The following is a 22202-nucleotide window of genomic DNA, read 5'->3' as shown; positions in this document are numbered from 1 at the left end:
ATTGGTGTCTTTCATAGATTCACATGCCTGAATCATTCCCCGTCGTCGGAGTGGGAGTCCCACAGTACATAAAAAAGCAATAATATGCTATAAATATGCAGTAAATACCAATAGAAATAAACCAGGAAGTAAAGTAGCCCTCAGCTACAGTAGAAAAACTTCAACATCTATGACTATCCTAGTCATTTTGTATAGTCCAAACTACAGCCAATCAGGCGCCAGCACCCACCAGAATGTTCTCCCCAGAGGCTCAGGCTCTCAGATTTTCTCGCAGGAGTGTAGGTAAAAACCCTTATAGCCTAAAAGCCTCTGAGGGGAGGTGGGCGGGTTGCATGTGAATCTATGAAAGACACCAATACTGGGGAACCACAGATTACAGGTAAGTAACTATTGTTCTTCTCCAGTATTAGGGGTGTCTTTCATAGATTCACATGCCTGAATCAGAGTAGCTAGCAGTACATATCCTTGCTGTGCAGACACTAAAGAAGCCAAGCTTGTCAGCAAGTAACGCATATAAAAATGCAAAGTGAAAATACACATATCGTATTAAGCATCACATAATGCAATCCTGAAAAATATGTGTAAACATAACATAAGAAGCGTCTGACAGCAGAAAAAACAAGGAGGTGGGAAACAGAGGCTCACCTTAGTGAAACAGATTCCGTAGAACAGCTCGACCCACAGAAGTATCAGCCTCGCTGATCGATTCTAGACAGTAATGTCTGGTAAAGGTATGGCGACTAGCCCAAGTAGCCGCTTTGCAGATCTGCTGAAGAGGGACTCCAGCAAATAAGGCTGTAGATGAAGAGAGCGCTCTTGTAGAGTGTGCTCTGGGCGCTGACAGTAAAGGTCTCCCAGCCTGTGCATGGCAAAAGGCAATGGCAGCAGAGATCCATCTTGAAATATTCTGTTTTGAAACTGCCTGCCCCTTACGAATTGCACCGTAGGTGATGAACAACTGATCAGAAGTGCGTAGAGCAGATGTTCTTTGTAGGTAGAATTTAAGACATCTTCTAATGTCCAGCGAGTGTAACGCTCTTTCCGCAGGTGTTTGTGGGTCTGGAAAGAACTATTTAAGAACAAGAGGTTCGTTGAGATGGAAATCCGAAGGTACTTTCGGAATGTATTTTGGATTTGTGCGAAGTATCACAGATTCACTAGTGAATTGCAGGAAAGGATGGTTCACAGTGAAAGCTTGGATATCACTAACCCTTCTGGAGGATGTTAACGCTAAGAGCAGTGATACTTTCCATGAAAGGTACTTTAGATCGGCCTTGTGGATGGGCTCGAATGGATGACGCATGAGTTGAGCTAGGACCACATTCAGATGCCATGAAGGAGGCGGACGCCGTACAGGAGGGAACATTCTAAAGAGTCCTCTGAAGAATTGTTGGATAACCCTTGCTGAGTACAGAGAATTGGTCCCATCCTGTCGATATAGTTGCATGAGACAGACCTGTTTGTGCTAACTGCAGGAAAAAAGGAAGAATTTCCTGTGGTTTTGCTGAAAAAGGGTGAACCCCTGCTGAACGGCACCAGATGCAGAAGCGCTTCCATTTCAGACTATACGTCTTGATGGTAGCAGGCGCTCTAGCCTTGGCCAACAACTCTTTACAGTCCTCCGGGATGTTTAGGTGTGCAAACTCACGGTGTTCAGGAGCCAGGCCGCTAATTTCAGAGATGCTGGGTCCGGATGGAAGACTTGTCCTTCATGAATGCTGAGCAAGTTCGGAATTGGATGTAAGTGTATTGGCTTGCACTCTGACAGTAGGAGGAGCTCTGTGAACCAATATTGGCGCGGCCATCTGGGCGCAATCAGAATGAGTCGGCAAGGCTCCTTCTTCATTTTCCGCAGAACCTTGGGGACTAGTGGAATCGGTGGGAAAGCGTACGCAAACATCAGAGACCAGTTGATGGAGAATGCATTCCCCAGAGAGTTCTTGTGGGGATGCCAGCTTGCGAAGTTTTGGCATTTGCTGTTGGTCCTTGTCGCAAATAGATCTAGGTCTGGCCAACCCCACTGATGAAATATGTGTTCCACTGTCTCCTGGTGAAGCTCCCATTCGTGGGTGGTGACCGTTGTTCTGCTGAGCGCGTCCGCGAGGACGTTTTCTGTCCCCGGAACATGCACTGCTTGCAGATTTACATTGTGGTGAAGAGCCCATGTCCATAAATCCTGCGCCTCTTGAGACAGGAGAAGAGATCGTGTTCCCCCCTGCTTGTTGACGTAGTGCATTCTTGTTGTGTTGTCTGTTCGTATCAACACATTGGCATCCTGAATGATGGCACAAAACGCCTTGAGTGCAAGAAAAATGGCCCTCGGTTCTAAACGGTTGATGTGCCACCGTTTCTGCTGTGCAGTCCATTTGCCGCTGATCGTGAGGCCTTGTAGATGAGCCCCCCAGCCCTCGAGGGACGCATCTGTAGTGATGGTTAGACTCGGTGCTTCTTGAAGGAACGCGCACCCTTGCTTCAGATGACTCATCTGTGTCCACCAGTGAAGAGGCTTCTTCATGAGTGGCGTGATTTGAATGAGGTCCTCGAAAGTTCCCGAAACCTGTTTCCACTGTAAGGTCAGTTCCTCCTGAAGCGGCCTCATTCGGAGCCGGCAATTTGGAAGTAATGGAATACAAGCCGATGTCATCCCTAGAAATGACTTGTATAGTCGGACTGAAGCTGACTTTCTTTGCATCAGATCTTGTGCTAGCCGACTTATCTTTATCTGTCTCTCTTTTGAGACGAAAGCTCCGAGTTTTTGAGTGTCTAGAGTCGCACCTAAGAATGCCCTTCTTTGAGACGATTGCATTTGGGATTTGTCGAAGTTGATGGTCAGGCCTAAAGACTGAAATAGGTGTAGGCATTGCTGTAGGTGTCGATGAACGGTTTCGTGAGAACTGGCCTTTATAAGGCAGTCGTCCAGATATGGGAAAATTTGTATTCCCTCCAGCCGGAGGTGCGCAGCCACTGGAGCTAAAACCTTTGTAAATACCCTTGGGGCTGACCGCAGACCAAAAGGAAGGACCTTGAATTGGTAGTCCCTGCCAGCCACCCTGAAGCGAAGAAATTTCCTGTGGCGAGGTAGAATAGGAATGTGGAAATATGCATCCTGGAGATCTAAGGTGACCATGCAGTCTCCTGCTGCTAGAAGATGCAATATTTCCTGAAGCGACAACATCCGGAATGTTAACTTCCTTAGATATTTGTTCAAAGCGCGAAGATCGAGGATCGGGCGCCATTCTCCGTTCTTCTTTTTTATCAGGAAGAACCTGGAGTAAAACCCCATTCCTCTCATCTTCTGAGGGACGCTCTCTATCGCTCCTTTTCGTATCATCTCTTTGATTTGGATAAACAGCTCCTTTAGTTGAGCTGGAGGTGGTCCTTTTGGCGGAAAATTTGGAGGGAATTTTTCGAATTCTAGGGCATGGCCCCTGGCCACAATATCCAGGACCCATTTGTCTGTTGTTATAGACTGCCAGTTAGAGTAAAATTGTGATATTCTTCCGCCAAGTTTTTTGCGAGGGTGGAAAATCGGTGGTGGCAGGTAAAAAGTCACATTGGCGTTTGTCCTTGCCACAGTAGTTTGTCTTACCCCTGCCATGGGTGTAGGTTGATCTTTTCTGTCCGTAAGACTGGTAGCGCTGCGTCTGATAGCGCTGGTTATTTTGTCTATATGTGGATTGTTGTTGGTATCCACCTCTATTGGAGGACGTCCCACGTCCTCTTGCCCCTCGAAAGGGCGGCTTGCGAAATTGCAGGGTGCCCAGGGATCTTGCCGTTTCTGTATCCTTTTTAATAGTTTGTAATGCTTCCTCAACCTTGGGACCAAATAAATATTCGCCATCGAATGGCATGTCTAAAACTCTGTTCTGAACTTCTTGCCTGAAAGAAGTTGAATGTAACCACCCTTGTCTGCGCAGGACAGCAGCTCCTGCTAACTGTCGAAATCCTGTAGATGCGACATCTACCGCTGAGTCGATAATCTCTTCAGAGGTTCTTTGGCCTTCTTGAAGAATTTGAAGTGCCTCAGTCTTGGATTGTTCAGGGAGGAGATCTATGAATGGCGCGATGTCAGACCACATTTGGCGGTCGTATCGCCCCAAAATGGCCAATGCGTTGGCAGCGCGAACAGGTGTTGCAGCCATGGTGGAAACACGCTTTCCAATTGAGTCTAGGCGTCTGCCATCCCTGTCCGGCAGCGCCGTCACTGCTGAGGATGGATTTCTGGCCCTCTTTTGGGCGGCCTGGACAATTACTGAGTCAAGTTTAGGTTGCCCAATCAGACATGCAGGTGATTTATCAGGAGCTTTATATTTTTTATCTATGCCTGGCAAGACCGGAGGAATGGAGGCCTGTGTTGACATTACTTTAATCCCTTCTTTCCAGATAAATTCTACGATGGGTATTGTCTTAACCTGTCGTCTGGGCTGATCTTTGAAATCGTATAAGAAGCATTCTTGTTCCGTCTGTTCCATCTGTATATTGAAACGTTTGGTTGCACGTTCCTTTAATAAGTGAAAACTTGCGACATCCACCGGAGGGGAGGCCGACGTAGTCTGAGGAGATGTGGAAGGAGATTGCACTTGATAATCATCCCACTCTGACAAATCATCCACTTCTCCTTCTTCCCGTTGGTCTTTATCATCCGAAGTCTGCGGAGCTTCCTCCTGAGTAGGCCGTGATTGTGGAGACGGACACACCTGTGGACGCACGAGAGGAGGTGCTTCGGAAGTTGGAGTTGTCGGCCCAGAACCTGCTGATTCTGATGGTGGGAATCTCCTATAGTAATCATCCAGCATGTATTGTAAATTGGATAGCAAAGCCATAGGCACCTGTGCAACTGGGTTATTCACTGGTGTCGATAAGTGAACCGGAGACTGTGAAACATCATACTCTTCATCTTGAAGTTTGATATGCAACTCCGATGGGCTAGTTGCTTGTCCAAATGTATTCTGGACCATCTCATCCTCACTTTCAGAGTCTAAAAGTTGTTCTGGCACTTCCGAAGACACCTTTTAAGGTGAAATACGAAGGGGTGAAAGCTGCATTGCTGTTTCACGCATTTGTCCCGATGCTTGCTTTGGTGTTAGAAACACCGTCAATGGAGACCAAACCTGTAGTGCCGTGCATTATGACAATTGCGGCGGCGTCGGAGGATTTCCTTCCGATGGTTTTGTCGTCGACGAGGCATCTTTCGTCGACGGGACACTCTTCGTCGACGGGACACTCTTCGTCGACGGGACACTCTTCGTCGACGGGACACTCTTCGTCGACGGGACACTCGTCGTCGACGGTGTTTTCTCTGTCGACGGTTCACTCTTCGCCGACGGAGTTACCTTTGTAGACGGCGTGGAGCCCGTCGACGAGCTCGTCGACGATTTCTTTTTCATCGGCAGTAAAGCCTTCAGAGGCGTCGACGACGAGGCGTCGACGATACAGGCCTCACAGAGACAAATACCATAGTTGGAGACGACGTAGACTATGACATAACCATACTAGGTTTAGGAGAGGAAAAAGTTACCGTCGATGTCACTGTAGTCGTCGTTCTCGTCGACAAGGAGGTGGAAGTGGACATCGTCGTCAGAGGAGATGGTGAATTCCTCTCAGATGACTGAGGAATCTTGATGGTTATTTCTTTTTTAAGGTCAGAAGCGCTCTCCATGCCCTTGCTTGAGGGGACAGCCTTGGATGTTGAAGGCTTATCCAGTCCCCTAGAAGGTGGTTGTTTTTTGGTCACCTTTGCCTTAGGTGAAGACATTCCGTCAGGGGCAGGCCTCTTCCTAGAGGGTGTAGTTGAACCAGAGGCAATGCTGCCCACCTCAGAAGCAGGATTAGAAGAATCCTTTAGCCTCTTCAACCACAGAAGTAAACGACCCTCTATATCCCTGAGAGTCTTTTGAGGCATGGTCCTGCAGATCTTACAATCAGAGGCCTGGTTATCTGGGTATAGGGATTGATACACATTTTATGTGGATCTTTCTCAAACAGCCGAAGCTTACCACAACAATCTCAGGCTCTGAAGAGAGACTTCTTAGAAGACATCCTTGAAAATAGTTTAAATTGAAGTAGAATGAAGAAAACTGAGCAGAGCTCTGGGAGACTCCCTTACACACGACGTGCGGTAGAAAATCTGAGAGCCTGAGCCTGTGGGGAGAACATTCTGGTGGGTGCTGGCGCCTGATTGGCTGTAGTTTGGACTATACAAAATGACTAGGATAGTCATAGATGTGGAAGTTTTTCTACTGTAGCTGAGGGCTACTTTACTTCCTGGTTTATTTCTATTGGTATTTACTGCATATTTATAGCATATTATTGCTTTTTTATGTACCGTGGGACTCCCACTCCGACGACGGGGAATGATTCAGGCATGTGAATCTATGAAAGACACCCCTAATACTGGAGAAACACTTCACAAATAAAAATGCGTGAGGTAAAAAACTTAATTATAAACAATTTCTATCTTCTTACAGTCATGCCAAACGATTCTCCTGCTTATGCTAAAAGAAAGAATTGGATTCTCTAAAGAAGCACATGCATAAAACCTGAAAACCTTTTTAACCAAAAGAAAATATCCAAAAGCAATTCACATTCGTATGCATCACCCTGCCCACTTCCTGAGACAGAAGGAAGAAGACATCTGGATGAATCCTAGGTGGCACTTGGATGGGAATCAATAAGTCTCAAGCCAGATTATTTTTTGCCAGGCAGATGCAGTCAGTACATTTTGGTATTGTCATGGTCCTCATGATGAATACTCACATTGCAATTCGCAGAAACTGACCTAGGACTAACATATCCCACAAAGCCCATTTTAATGGACACTTCCTATAGCAAAAGTTACATTTTGTGGACAGTGTCAAAAAAGATTAATTTAAGGAAACATTCACCTTGAAAAAAGATAATCCACTACCTCCTGAAAATGCACTTCATTCATGGCATGTCTTTTCAAACTGCTCAGGGCATCTGCCTTTTAATTGGGATAGTTCACTACATGGACAGATTGAACAGAGATATTACAATTAATTGCCCACCATAGCTTTATTATTAATCTTTAAAAATGCAGTGACCCTATAGAGCAGGTGTCTCCAACCAGTCAATCACGAGCTACCAAAAGCTCACAGACACCTTCAGAGTAGTTTGCAGCCTTGAGTTAATTTTTAAGCACAGGGTCACATTTTCATTTTAAAGTTAAGGGAAGGTTGAATTTATTCTCCATTATTAGCCTTAGGCTGCAGATAGCAGGTCCTGATAATAAGCAGTGCTCAGTCATATTCATGGCCCAGAATGAGGACCAGAGGAGATTAACAAACACTGATGTATTTAATTCTTAAATAAAAGACCTTGTCAACTTAGTATTGGAGTGTGATAACAAACTGATGTTTCTGAATGTTTTTAAATTGGGAAAATTAAAATGAAAAGCTAACTTAATGATTAAGTTAACCCTTCATTTCAATTTTCTCCCATTTCAAAGTGCCACATTTACAAACTGCAGGCCTCCTGCTCCCAGTGGCCAGAAGACACTGTGCCATATTTATAACTGAAATATTGTATATTTTTTTTGATGGGACTAATTTAAAGTGAAGAAATATATGTCTATGAAACATTAAGTCTTGATATCTTTCTCCACTTTCAATTAAGCAAATTATGTCTAAATGTGTACTCACATTTAAACAAATGGATGTATTCTCTATTATAAGTATGGTACAGAGTCTACAGGCCACTGGAAGCAAGATGCCTGGTGTCTGTAAATGTGACACTTGGAAATGGGAAAAAATGTAACTACTTTCATAGAATTCACATAAACAAAGTTAACACTTCAGTATAATTTTCTTGCATATCAAAGTATCGCCTTTACACACAGAAGGCATCTTGTTCCGACTGGCTATTAGACACATGCAATATATATAACTTAAATATAACGCCATTATTCTTGGTAGGAGAAATTTAAACCTCCAAAAAATGTTCCCTATTAGGAACAATTTTGCCGAACATTTTTCCCATTTAAATAAATGTTTGTATGTTTGTATTATACATGTAGCAATGCCACATATGGCAAAGGTATGTCCTGTGCCATATGCACATATGGCACAGGCTCTCAATCACAATACACAGATATCTCATTCATACGTCCACATATTCAGACACACTCCCACGGACATACAAGGCAGCCCTGCTATATTATGTTCAAACCATAGTATCTTTCTCCATGGTCACTGGGCTTAAAGTCAATGAAGCTGGGCGTGGGGGTGTCTGGTAAAAATAAGCAACTTACTTAGCTTGCAATGATTTTCACTGATCGGGAGTAGCTCTCACTGCAGAAAAGGTTGGAGACCCTTGAGAGGAATTCTTGTTCACTTAATTGTCCTTTCTGAACACCATGAGATTTATATGTAGCAATAACTTGCTGCCTGATCAAAGGGTGTTCAGTGCAGTTTCTTTTAAATGTTTACAACAAGGGGTGGTGAGGGACAGAGTCTCTGAATTAAGCAGAAAACTCTCACCCAGTCAAGAGATCAGGGCTAGATCCAACACCGTTTTTTAGCTCACTGCACCATCCCAGTTTCAGAACCTGGCTGTATGCAAATTAGTCTGTTCCTGTCCCAGTGCATGATGGGAACAGGGCAAACCAAACTACAAAAGCCAATTCTTACACTGGGAAGGAAACAAGCTCCCGGGGACCGGTTTCTGGCATTACAGCCGTCTTCGGCCCGGTTTGCTTGAATCCTGATGGTGCAATGAGCAAGGGACTCATGTCTGAGTATACCCTTCCACGCTTAGGTTGGACAAAAATATTTACAACAAGGGGTGGTGAGGGACAGAGTCTCTGAATTAAGCAGAAAACTCTCACCCAGTCAAGAGATCAGGGCTAGATCCAACACCGTTTTTTAGCTCACTGCACCATCCCAGTTTCAGAACCTGGCTGTATGCAAATTAGTCTGTTCCTGTCCCAGTGCATGATGGGAACAGGGCAAACCAAACTACAAAAGCCAATTCTTACACTGGGAAGGAAACAAGCTCCCGGGGACCGGTTTCTGGCATTACAGCCGTTTTCGGCCCGGTTTGCTTGAATCCTGATGGTGCAATGAGCAAGGGACTCATGTCTGAGTATACCCTTCCACGCTTAGGGTGGACAAAAATATTTACAACAAGGGGTGGTGAGGGACAGAGTCTCTGAATTAAGCAGAAAACTCTCACCCAGTCAAGAGATCAGGGCTAGATCCAACACCGTTTTTTAGCTCACTGCACCATCCCAGTTTCAAAACCTGGCTGTATGCAAATTAGTCTGTTCCTGTCCCAGTGCATGATGGGAACAGGGCAAACCAAACTACAAAAGCCAATTCTTACACTGGGAAGGAAACAAGCTCCCGGGGACCGGTTTCTGGCATTACAGCCGTCTTCGGCCCGGTTTGCTTGAATCCTGATGGTGCAATGAGCAAGGGACTCATGTCTGAGTATACCCTCCACGCTTAGGGTGGACAAAAATATTTACAACAAGGGGTGGTGAGGGACAGAGTCTCTGAATTAAGCAGAAAACTCTCACCCAGTCAAGAGATCAGGGCTAGATCCAACACCGTGGGATGGTGCAGTGAGATAAAAAACGGTGATGGATCAAGCCCGGATCTTTGGACTGGGTAAGAGTGGTCTTCTTAATTCAGACACTTTGTTCATCACCACCCCCTTTTCTGAATCGTTTCTTTTAAATGAGCACCACAAGCTCCTTCTAAATCATGACAGAAACATCTGCAGCAATTTGAGTGATATCTCCGAGAAAAATTCAGTTTGTGGTCCACCGCTGAAAATCATATACCACCATACCTCTAAAAAAGATTAAATGACTCCGACTCACCCTCACAACCTTACCTCCTGTACTGGAGTTCAATTCAATTCAAAAACTTTATTCGATCATTTATAAAAAATAATCATAAAAGTGCATACAGTACATCACATAACTTACAATTTACAGATTACATTTTATAGACATTAAGTTACGAAAGACATACTTTTCCTGACAGATATAGATTTTAAAATATATACAGCAGTAAAAAAGCATACATCAGGTTCATCAAGTGCAAATAAAAGGCTCATGGCTGATTTCATAGAAGATACCTTATATTTTTTTAAAAGTGGTTTTAAGTAGATAATACGGAATTGCAGGTAATAAGGGCAAATCAATAGAAAGTGCTCAGTACTCTGCTTTGAAATCCCATCACACGGGCATGGGGCTACAGTATGTACCTTGATGTGCGGACAAGCAACAAGCATGTGAACAGACCCCATACGTAGTCTAGTAAAGACATACTGGTGTGAACGTATAGTAACCATTTTTAGATATTCTGCAAAACCAGGTTCAGCCAGGTTATATGTATTATAAAAATGGTGTGTAGAGTACTGGCTGGTGGCGGCACTGCGCTTTTGTGCCTTAGCCCTCATATACACGTGCTTTAACTCTTTTTTTGGGATGTCCGTGGCACTGGAAGGGTTTTCACGGACATTCAGCTTAAAAACATCTTTAAATGAAGAAAAAATGTAATGGAGCCAGGGGATCTAGTTACACTTGTCCAAGTGGAGACAGTCATTAATAATTTTCCTCGTAAAACTGGTTTGTTCTTTAAGCCAGATAGATCTCCATACCAGTAGGGGTCTAAGGCCAATAAGATCTGATAGATGCTCCAAGCCAACCTCCTGGTGGATCAAACTGGTAGAGACTGAGGATGGTAAACAAAGGAGTTTCTTAATGAATTTATTTTCTTCAACTTGAAGCAAGTTATGATTGTAGTGTCCCCATACCCCTGACCTATAAAGGGCCAGAGCTACACATCTATGGCGATATATGTACAACATATCAAATATGCGCCTTGAGCCCAATTTGGATGCGAATTTAAAAATACCAAATGCACATTTGCCCATTTTTGCCCTGACGTTGGTCATCTCATGAGACCATATACCCCCGCTGTTAAAAGTAATACCTAAGTAGCAAAATTTGTCAACCACTTGGATCGTTTGTCCTTAAACGAAAAAGGTCTTAATTTTTTAACTTTCTTTCCACAAGCCAAAATAAAAAAGTTTTTGAATTGTTGATCTTAAGTTTTCTCCCATTAGTAAAATCCAAAAATGTATCCATGAGTCTCTGCAGCCCGACAGGGGTTCTGGATAAAAGAACCGTGTCGTCCGCGTAAAGCAGTACCGGTATTGCTAAACCATCAGCGGACGGAGCATCGGCATTAACTAATCGCAATTCCGACTCTATGGCATTAATAAAAAGAGAGAAAAGAAGGGGGGCGAGAACACATCCTTGCCTAATGCCGGAACCTACTCGGATACTAGAGGTACATTCACCCATTTGCCCAAAACGGATCTTAGCAGACAAATTGCTATACAGACGTGCCAAAAAATGAATAATTTCGGGTGGGGCCCCCATATTCAATAAGGTTGTCCATAGTAAACCGTGGTCAACCAAATCGAATGCACTTGAAAGGTCCGCAAAACAGAGGAATAGCGAACCCTGTTTGGCATGCATATACTTGCCAATAATAAGGTCTAGGTTGATGCACTGTTCTATAGTGCCTAGCCCCTTGCGGAACCCAAACTGGGAGTCCGCAAGGATGCCATTGTCTTCAACCCATTCCTCCAAGCGAATTAATAACACTCTGCTCATTATTTTCATGGAGGAGTCGAGGAGAGAAATAGGGCGGTAGTTCTTAGCCTCGCCCCTATCTCCCGTTTTATAAATAGGTATAATAATCGACTCTCCCCAGGTCTGTGGTGTAGAGACCAAAGCAACAGCGTTAAAGACCTTGGTCAACAGGGGGCTCCATAGCAATACATCTGCTTTGTATAAGTCGATAGGGACCCCATCAGGGCCGGGTGCCTTCCCTCCCTTGCTACACCGGATGCCATTATCCACCACCGCAATTGTGATATTAAGCTGTGTGGGGGGATCAGAGGCAACAACAGTAACACTCTCTGGGGATGTCCCTCCTGGGTTAAATATACTAGAAAAGTAGGATACCCAATTTTCCTCGCTTACTTGGGCAGAGAGTACAGGGTATGCCTCGTTGTGTAGGAATGGGCTATTAACAGTATTCCAAAATAACTTGGTGTCCCGAAGTTCCACTGCCTTGGACATATTGTCCCAGGCTTCCTCCCTTAATTCCTGCTTCCTTAAATTCAGGTGCATTTTGTAAGTGCGCCTTAGAGAACTGACCGCTTCCCCGTCCCTGGGTTTACTAGCGAAGGGCATTTTTAAAATTTTGTAGGGATTTTGTACATGCCCTGTTAAACCACCCTCTAGGGGCCCCTAGTCCCTTTACCTTGTTGCTAGTCAAGATCTTTTTCGTAATCACGTTAATTGTATCAAACCCAGCTAATATACCTGTCAGGCCAGTATTGGGCTTGAGACAACATTCCACCTCCTGGATGCATGCAGACACAATTTTAATCAACAGCTGTTCCTCATTATGTCTCCCCCATTTAATCCTAGGACTATTCGGTTTATGCGGGATTAGATCCGCCACTGTTCCATGTGACACGTCGGCCTTATCCCCCCACATAAACAAATGCGTTGTAAGACAGTTGTGATCACTCAGAGCCAGATCTAGTACTTCCGGGGTACTACACAAAGTGTTTAAACTTGCAGAGACTATAAGGTAGTCTATGATAGTTGCGGAGTTCCTTCCCACAAAGGTTGGTACCAAGTTACCCTTGTTATCTTTCCTGGGCAACAAAATCAGCAAATCCATTTTATGCAATAGGGTATTAAGTGAATCACCATAGGTCGTATGTAAAAAATGAGCCTGGTCTTCCCCATCCTCCCCTCCAAAACCACACACCCTCGAGAAAGAATAAGGGCACATATGAATATTAAGATCTCCTCCCCACAAGATATCAAAGGGGACACAAGATTGCCCACACAAATTGTCGACTGCCACATCAAGTTCATCGACCACTAAAGAACTGGAATGGTTAAACACATTATTATAATGGTTGATTATTAGAACATTCCGGCCACCATTGTGCTGCAACCATAGTACCTGTGAATGTGAACCAACTGTCATGTGAGTCTTAACTCTCACCGGGAGGCTCGCGGACAGCAGAATCACCAGCCCACCTCTGGCTCTACCCATATTGGCTCTACCCATATTGGAGCTCTGGGCCGGACAGTTATAAGCAACATAGCCATCCAGAAGGATATCTTCAGTACACCACGTCTCCTGGAGACAAAGAATATCAAACTTGGTAACAGAATCCGACCAACCAAGGCTGTCCGCCTTATTATTCCACCCTGTGATATTCCAACTCATTAACTTATATCCTTTTCCTGGGGTACTTGCTTCCCCGGCAATATTCGTTCCCATATGTGGGGGATGCAGGAATCTAGTCAGGGGTTCATCTAAAAACAGGGGGTTAGTAGGTGCCATCCGGGGTGCCATTGGAGGTGAACTAATGTTTTGGGCAATGACTAAATCCGGGTATACCCCTAATCCTTCATCTCCATTTACCAGACAACCCAAGATAAGTCCAGTGTCATAATCATGACAATAGCCCGGGATTCCCTGCTCCCCAGAGTCATTAGGGGGTTCCATTTGGAACTGATTGTATTGTGAGCAAACTTCCCCGTGAAGAGTAGTAGAACCCGAGGGATCATTGCACCCCAAGGATCTCTGAGTAGTGTCAAACAATCTCGAGGCTTCCACTTCATTTTTTCCCGTCGGGCTACTTATGCATGCTGCAGTAGTTAAAGTGTTGTCCCTAGGGATCCCCTTCACGTCAACTCCATTATTAGTGGCCTCCGAGCTGAAGGTATGTGTTCCACTTCCCTCAACCCCTAAACACAAAAAACTTCAATCGCAATCATCCAGTCCATTAAATATGTCGAACCTATTTGTGGTCTCCAATGGCGTAAATGGTTTTAGATGGTCCATTCTCCTATTGGCGGTTGCATTGAACCTAGAGGGCACAAAATTCCACCCGTAGGGATCAGGGACCGATACAGAATAAGGCACATGTGGAGGGTTCTTGACATTCTGTAAGATTGGGGGATAAGTATTAGAGTAAGCCTGTATTGGTGGGTGATGAGGGAGTTGGTGCTGAGGTGGGAACACCACGGATCTCGGATAAAAATACGTCAATGGTCGGGGGATGATGCGGTTGCTAGCATTCCCTGGGGGCCAATTTAACATAAAATGAACAGCGTTTTGGTCTCTAAATTCACAACCACCACATCACCCTCGATATCCTTGGGTCTACCCCCCAGCCACTGGAGGCGACGGACATGTACAATTTCGCCGCTGATATTACTTGCAAATGGCCTGTATAAACTCAGCCAATGCATGATTTTGTTCTTCAGCTGGGCAAATCCCTCCCGCTTGTTCTCTTCCAGCACGGGCACCCCTGTAAGTACTACCACGAAAGGCACTGCTTCCGGTGGAAGTTCTGGAAGGGGGGCCCTGTTTTGTATCACCCGATTATGTCTGATACTTCCCCCCTCCCTAGTTGGTATCCCCTGAGATGCATTACCCAGGCCCTTAGATGGTCTGTTAACAGAAGTAGCAGAAATCGGGTCAGGTTTGTTTGTCGGCACTTTAGGAGGTGGATTATGTTGCTTATTATTTTTATTGTGGGGGTGTTTTGGGGTAGCTGGAATTGAGTTCACTACAGGGTTAGAGGCAGATGTAGTAGGTTGGGTAGGCAGTGTAATGGTTTGCGCAGCATTATTTGCTGCAGCCTTTATAGGGACATCCTTTCTTCCCAGTTCCCGCTCTAATTTCCCTAGTCGTTCTTCTACCTTGTTTAATCTCTCTATAATTGCTAGGGAATAGCTCCTAATTATACATTCGATACTATCCAGTGTAACATTATTGTGTGTTACTAGCGGCACAGTGCCGGCTGAAGGAATATCTGTACTAACCTCCCTATCTATATGTGTGGGGGATGAAGGTGCTGGCATTGGGCCCAGTACTTCAGGAGCAGGTATTGGGGCCTTCTCACTCCCAGTAATGGTCTTTACCTTTATGCCAAAGTCGGAGTGACTCAACTTTTGTTTTTGTGGGTCCCCCCTTTTCCGCCTTTTTTTGTTCGGGGGTGGGCCATAATTTCTATGCGGCGTGATTTTCTTAGCCCTATTTCGTATAATTTTACATGGGAGGTGTAGGAGTAATCAGTGCCTTAGTTACAATGGAAGTGCTGGTAAGGTTAGAAGGCGAAGAACCATTCACAGTTTGCTTAGGGCAGGTACTGGGTGTCAGCGTGCAATCTCTAAGAACAGGAGGCACGCTGTCCAATACAATAACACTATCATTGCCGTTTTGACTCTCTTCAGTAGTAGGGGCAACTGGTAAAGGTGACTCAGAGACCTATTCTTCATGCTCTCAACGGAACGACGGCGTTCCGCACGCCGCTCTGCTAGAGTAATTTCCTTTGGGACATCAGCGGCAAACTTTGTAAAATAATTATCCAAAGTTCCATTGAGCAAACCCCCGGACCTGTCCGACATTACAGTGTCTGTGCTTAGTACTAGCAATGACATTTATAAGTAATTTAAAACACAGTCAGATGATGGACCAGAGTACACTTACTCAGAATATGCACAACGGGGCAGTAAAAAACCCGGGGTTCGGGTCCAGTCCAGTCTCCTCGGGCCTCTGAGGGCCACAGAGGGCCCGCCCTTTGCCCGGGCTTATCCCCGGGCGCTCCCGCGTAGCAGGATGCTCTATTAGCTATATACGTGATGACGTTGAAGTAAGGGTGGGGCGGGGCGGTCAGGGAGAGCGGGCCAGGTGTGTCGGCCTCGGGGTTGCCGGGACTCCTGGGAGATTGAGTCCCGGTTCCCAGCGCTCGCAGCCCTGCAGCCCCTGCAGTCACCCACGCTGTGTCCAAGGTCCGTGCAAGGAGCTCCAACGATGCGGGACCCGCGAAGCGGGTTCCGCGAGCAGTGAAGGTGTTCCTGGTGTCTCCCGGTCAAGGCAGCAGCAGTCTCAATTGTCCTTTCTGAACACCATGAGATTTATATGTAGCAATAACTTGCTGCCTGATCAAAGGGTGTTCGGTGCAGTTTCTTTTAAATGAGCACCACGAGCTCCCTCTAAATCATGACAGAAACATCTGCAGCAATTTGAGTGATATCTCCGAGAAAATTCAGTTTGTGGTCCACCGCTGAAAATCATATACCACCATACCTCTAAAAAAGATTAAATGACTCTGACCCACCCTCACAACCTTACCTCCTGTACTGGAGTTAAATAAGAGGCTAGGACAAGGGTGGACAAATAAGATGGCTGCAAAGTGCATTATCTCAAAGAGAAGCATTTTTATTTATCGTCCGAGCAGATTTTAAAATCTGGATGTGCCTCCCAGTGCATTGATCTTTCAGAAAAAAGAGGAGTACCACTGATCTAGCAGCTCAGTTGCTGCCTTCCTGGTTACTTGAATAGGATACGCCTGCTTAGACTTGAGACAGGGCCAAAGAAGTGTGACTTGGCCACATACACATCCACTCTACCTTGACTTATGTTACAGGTCACTCATGAGCAACACAGTATGGGCCTCAGTGGATTGGTGTGCCTGCCTCAGTGGCGCAGCCGAGTTTATGCAGCCTCTTGCACCTGCCTTTGATGCTCTCTATAGCCGAGAAGATGCATTGTGACAGAACAGAAACTGAATTGCTGGAAAACTCCAGAAGGGGCTAGCGTGCTGCCTGCTTGAAATTTTCAAAATCCAAGCTAGGCGAATTAGTATGTTAAGAGCATGCAAGTCTCAAGTCCATCAGAGTTGCACTGATGACAAGAGAGTAGCAAGAAAAAGAAAATAAGGACCGCTTTAAACCATCCCAATCCCAATGCTTTCTGGAAAGGCTGCAAAAATTTCTTTCATCCCCACAAAAAAATGAAATTTGGAAAAAAAATAAGCAAATTACCAATTTTAAAGTACCATTCTAAAGAATGCTATGTTTACTAAGCAGATCTTAACGCTACCCTTCAAGAGGGTTTTGGGAGGTCATGCCCCTGACATTTTTCTAACATAATGGGGACATAATGTAGATTTTACGGAACAAGTTTCAAATAAATCAAAAAAGTCAAAGATTTTAGAGCCAGGTCTAAATAGACTTTAATGAAATATTCCAATATTTTAACATTTTAATGGCCAACATTTAACTTTACCGGTGTATGAGAGGTCAGACTCTATCATAGGTAAATCTGGCAAAACACAGCAGTTTTCACTCCCTTTTCTGTAAAAAGTGGCTAAAGAAAAGCTTGGGTTGATAGGCAGTGCACAAAATCTGGATATGCAATTTGACATGTCTTACTGTTATTTTTCAATACACCTATAACACTGTTATTTACCTTTACCTTCCATCTCTTTTGCCGGGACACTTTTCGGACCAGCTGTTGGTCTATAAGTAAATCTTTTGGTATTCCCATTTTACCCTCCACGTAGATTTGCGGTCATACTATGGGTCTTAATGTACAACTGAAATTCTATGTGAATGGGGCAGGGGAGGGGCGGGAATGAACATATCTCGCACTCTTAATCCTAGATTATGAGTTGAGTGGAGCACAATTTACAGATGGAGTGCCGGTAAACTCAATCATGTGTGGGGGATGTTATTCCCGCATCCAGATTTACTTGGGACTGGAACATCTAGTTTTACCAGCTGTAAAATCCTGCCAGTCACATTGCCCATTTTCCTGCCCACAGGATTATTACCAATTCCTTCGGGATAAGCTCTTAATTGCACTGTACTGGTGGGGTGTTACTGGGTAGTAGGAGTTTTGCGGGTACAGATTTACCATCCTGCCAGCACTGTGCAACTTGTGTTCGGTGCCTTAGTCTGTATGGGTCCCCTTCACTAGAGCTATCATGTTGTTTTAGACAGCAGACACACCCATAAGGGTCTCAGACAGAAAATATTCACCAATCTAGACGAAGCAATGCCTCATTATGTATCACAACATAACACCAGTAGTAGCAAACACCCTTTGGCACCAATGAAACAACAATAAGAGTCTCCGGCACAGCAAGGAATGTCCCTATATATCCACTTTAAATACAATACGGAAAATAAATAACATTAGCTAGATAATTCCCAAATGCCACGTTTTCCTGTTGAGTAAATAAACCAAATTCCCCCCAAACAAAACTTATACATTTTTAAAATAACTTTTTTTTTGTCAGCAAAATACACACTTTTTACTTTTACTAAATCTGCAGGTTTTGTCCCTAAGTACCAGCTCAGCATATTCATCAAATATTCACAAGTACTACTGACCCGCATGAACATAGTTTCACATATCCACCACTACATGCTAGCCTGAGCCATCAAATGCAGACGACCGATGTCAGGGTAATAATAGAAGGCATGGGAAAACTAGCATATGTCAGGGTTAGACACAGAAAAGACCAACTGCTGATAATATGAAAAGCATAAACAAGTGTTGTAATTGCCACCATTGTGCCGGGGATAGTCAAATGATGCCTATAATTACCCTAACAGACAACTGAGGACAGCCATATGTCCAGTCTTCTATATTACTTCGAATGGCGACACTTTGCCAAGAATGGATACCCCATGCCAAGCCTCCATGTGTTGAGAATGGCCACAATATGCCATGTGCCACCACGATGTCCAGACAATGCCAAGGAATGCCACCATAATGCTTAGAATATCTATTGTATGACAAGGAGGGCCAAAATAACGCCTCGAATGGCACGCACATCCTAATCCCTATCAGTTTCGCTGTCATCTCGATCTCAGAGTTTCCCTCTCATTTCTATTTCTTATTTGAACACCCATGTTTTTCGGTTTCCTTTGCCTCTATTTTTCCAGCTTCTCTCTTACTTAACGGTGGTTATGCACAACCTCTGATGAAATAATGGTATGCACATGTAAACAATTTAAGATAGAATTTACAACTGAAGCATGGTATGCACTAATCCGATTCATTCATATCACGATCCACAAGGGCACAGTCGGTTTCACATTAAAATGATGGTCCTTATTAGTCACACAATTCGATTATATTATGTGGGTGAATGCCAGCTTTTGAAAATAGCTAACCACATGAGGAATAAAAGATAAATTGCCCAAACTTAATAGTAAACTCGATTTTTCACATGTGTAAGAATGTTCCATCCACAATTTGGATAACAAAAGTAGGTAGCTATCACGGTCGTTGCGAGGGGTTATCATTATAATGAACCACATTGTACCTGCTCTCTTTAATACTCTGGTTTCTCTTCGAACCGAATAATTCGTTCGCCTATGTACCTGCTCTCGTTAAGTGTCAATTTCGAAACAACATTTGCAACTCTATGTATTTTATATATACTTTTTGCCCCATCTGATGGCTGGTTTTTTGTTGGCATACACATTACAAAAAAACAAGAAAACGTGGTCCCCACATTCTTCAATTTTTTTAAAGATGTGAAATGCGCACAAGTCCAGATAACACTGGACCTGGAGGGAGCCGAGCTGGCTCCACTCCGGGATAGTCTTAGAAATAGCATTGAACCAGCGCAGACTTTAACATTTTTAGGAACATGAAATTTCAAGTCCACTCCGGCTCGGTGTCCCTTAAATTTGCTTGCAAGTAGTTTAGTAAATAAGGTATTTCGCAAACTGGGGGTCGACTGCGAAAAATACATTATTCTGGATGACATTTCCCTGCCAGGTTTGGGGTAGAGGGAGACCTTCACGAACTCGCTTAGGCTCTATTTATTATATTGATCACGGCCCATCACAGGAATGTCTGGGGTACATCCCTTCCACAATATATTTGGGCGAGCCTTCACACGAATCCACAAATACTACAGATACGCATTTTCATAGACTGTTTTGCTTTGTATTTAATCTTATGCAAAAAGTAAAACATGTGCAGCTACCCTTGGAGGTGGGTCGTTGAATGTGTTCCGCCAATTGATGTGTTGGAATTTGCGCTAAGGTATGATACATTTTAAGCACGTTAATATCTGTTTACAGAAAAAGAGCGCAAATAATCATCACCTGAGTACATTCAGCAGTAGAGGATGGAGTATTTCGCGGTCTAAATTCTTCTTTTCTTCCTTCTTAGAAAATACAGGAAGTCAATGCAAGAAACATGGAAGAAATTTAAACAGGCATCTGCACATCTGGAAGTGAATGCACCCCCTTCGACAAGAGAGCCAGGTTTAAGCCTGAGATCTCGCTTCAGTCTTCCCGGGAGCACAAGCCAGATTGCTGCTCACAAATAAAGGCATAAGAAACAAATGCGGAATGCAAAGTAAGGTCCAGAGGAGCTCTTCAGTAAACCAAGACACTGATATCTAAGTGAAATCACAGAAACGACCTGTGCTGAAAACGTAAATGGACAGAACGTGTAATGGCGTCACAGTAGAGCACCAAAGGTTTCAAAACACTCTACTTGTAAAATAAGTATCTGTACCTTGCTCCTTCAAACATTAAGCAGAAGCTTGGGCTCAAGCCAAGTTTAACACATTCAGGTTATGAAGAAGATGTTGTCCAAACATCACTCCTGGATGAGTCCTACTTGGAGAAGATACCTGCACAGTCTCCCCACCTCAAATAACTTCCCACCAGGGGAGTTGCTTACAATTAATAAAAGTATGTAGCGACTGATGGAACAACAAAGATGCCCTTGCATGTCTTTTAGTTATTGTCTACAGCATTAAACATGCAGCACAGACCATAGTCTCGTCACGAGGTGAGATCACTTAACGCAGTCATGGTGCAAATTGGCACTAAGAGCTCTAGGTCACGAAGGAGAAAGGTCTTTTTAACTTTCTGGAAAGTAACAAGAGGGGCAGACGGTGGTGGTCATTTCAAAGTGTGTCTCACCATGGAACAAGAGTGGACGTCCACCAGTGGACTTTAATCAGAGGCATAACTGCTCCTCTGAGTGAATAGATCCGTCCGGAAAAGTTATACAGCATCATGTGGGAATACTGTAGGATTAATCAAGGAGAAACTCGACACAGAGTTCACTTCCTGGAATAAAGCAGATGTCAATCTGTCCACTTTAAATGTATCTTTACTCAACCAAGCAAAATAAATTCCCAACGCTGATGGGAAGAGTAGGGGCAAAGGTTGGCACAAGAGTCTCACTACAAATACAAGTAACATAGTGGGTGTGTAGAAATTAAAAGAATTAACATTGTACGTAGATGCAATGAAAGAAGAAACTATTTTACTGAGTTCACTATGAGAGCGGAGTTTGGTTCTTCAGACTACCTGGGGAAAAGGAACTTTATTCTGAATCATTGCACGCATAGGTTTGTGGCGGTGTTCTTGAATGGAGGCTAAATAGGAGGGTGGATAGGGAAGTGAAACTTTGTTGTAGCGGGGGAAAGGTAAAACTTGCATGGCAAGTGTCACAAGCAGATAACAGTTAAAAGTCTATAGGGTGTACAGGGTCAGGTTCTGTCCCCTGGCTACAATACTCGGTCACTCTGTCTCAAGATCTTCGTTTATGGACGAAGTCTTGTTCGCAAGATTCCATTTTCAGTGGCGATCAGACATTTAAAAAAAATTCTTACATTTTGTTTCTTTATTTGAAAAAAAAAAGATAAAATATGCATAAGGTGTATTGTAAAACATTTGTTAAAAAAACAATGAGAAAGTTCTATAATCAATAGGAACGACTAAAATTAATATTACAACTCTTTTTCCATTCCTGCCATCTCACAAAAGTCAACAATCGCGGTAAATACGACGTAAACAAAGTAGAACCATCCCGTATATCTTCACCTCCACTATCTAACCAACTAAATATAGTAAATACTTGAAAAAGCATATCTCACAAGACACTTCCGTGTTACTGTGACTGGTCGAAGTTAGGAATAGTTAACTGAAAGTCCCTTCCTTGGCACTTTTTTACCCTTTCTCTGCAGACAAAGTGTGCTTTCATCCACCTTGCTAGCAAATTGCCCTTATGCGATATTTTAAAGTTTGAAGTTAGTGATGTGGCTGGTAAACAAAGCGGTGGTTCCAGGTCAAAGCTGGAGGGAGCTTCAGTTTCTGATGATATCCTGGGTATAGATTGATGTTTAGCATATTGATTCATACAGAAAACTCAGAGGCAGGCAACTCCTTGATGAAGCAGCTTAAAGAATGGCCGGGGGCAGAAGAGTGGGCAGGCGGAAGTGATCTGGATAAGAAACGGCAGGAATGGCGGCAGGGCATAGGAGAGAGGGAAGACACAAATAATGGGGGA

The 22202-nt window shown here is 44.0% G+C and overlaps 2 protein-coding genes across 2 annotated transcripts in view; one reads left to right on the top strand and one right to left on the bottom strand.

The window, feature by feature from the left end:
- LOC147689864 (adenosine receptor A3-like) overlaps positions 1-21071 on the top strand; it is an 81960-nt gene extending 60889 nt beyond the window's left edge. The window contains exon 4 of the mRNA XM_086937359.1: positions 20064-21071. Coding sequence (XP_086793485.1) covers positions 20064-20223 — 160 coding nt within the window. The 3' untranslated portion in view covers positions 20224-21071. The remainder of the gene's footprint in view (positions 1-20063) is intronic.
- SEC23A (SEC23 homolog A, COPII component) overlaps positions 1-22202 on the bottom strand; it is a 981910-nt gene that overhangs the window by 484186 nt on the left and 475522 nt on the right. The gene's annotated exons all lie outside the window — the stretch shown is intronic.

Source organism: Lissotriton vulgaris, chromosome 9 (genome assembly GCF_964263255.1).
Source record: "Lissotriton vulgaris chromosome 9, aLisVul1.2, whole genome shotgun sequence".
Classification (NCBI taxonomy): domain Eukaryota; kingdom Metazoa; phylum Chordata; class Amphibia; order Caudata; family Salamandridae; genus Lissotriton; species Lissotriton vulgaris.
This window is presented reverse-complemented; position numbering and strand designations above follow the sequence as displayed.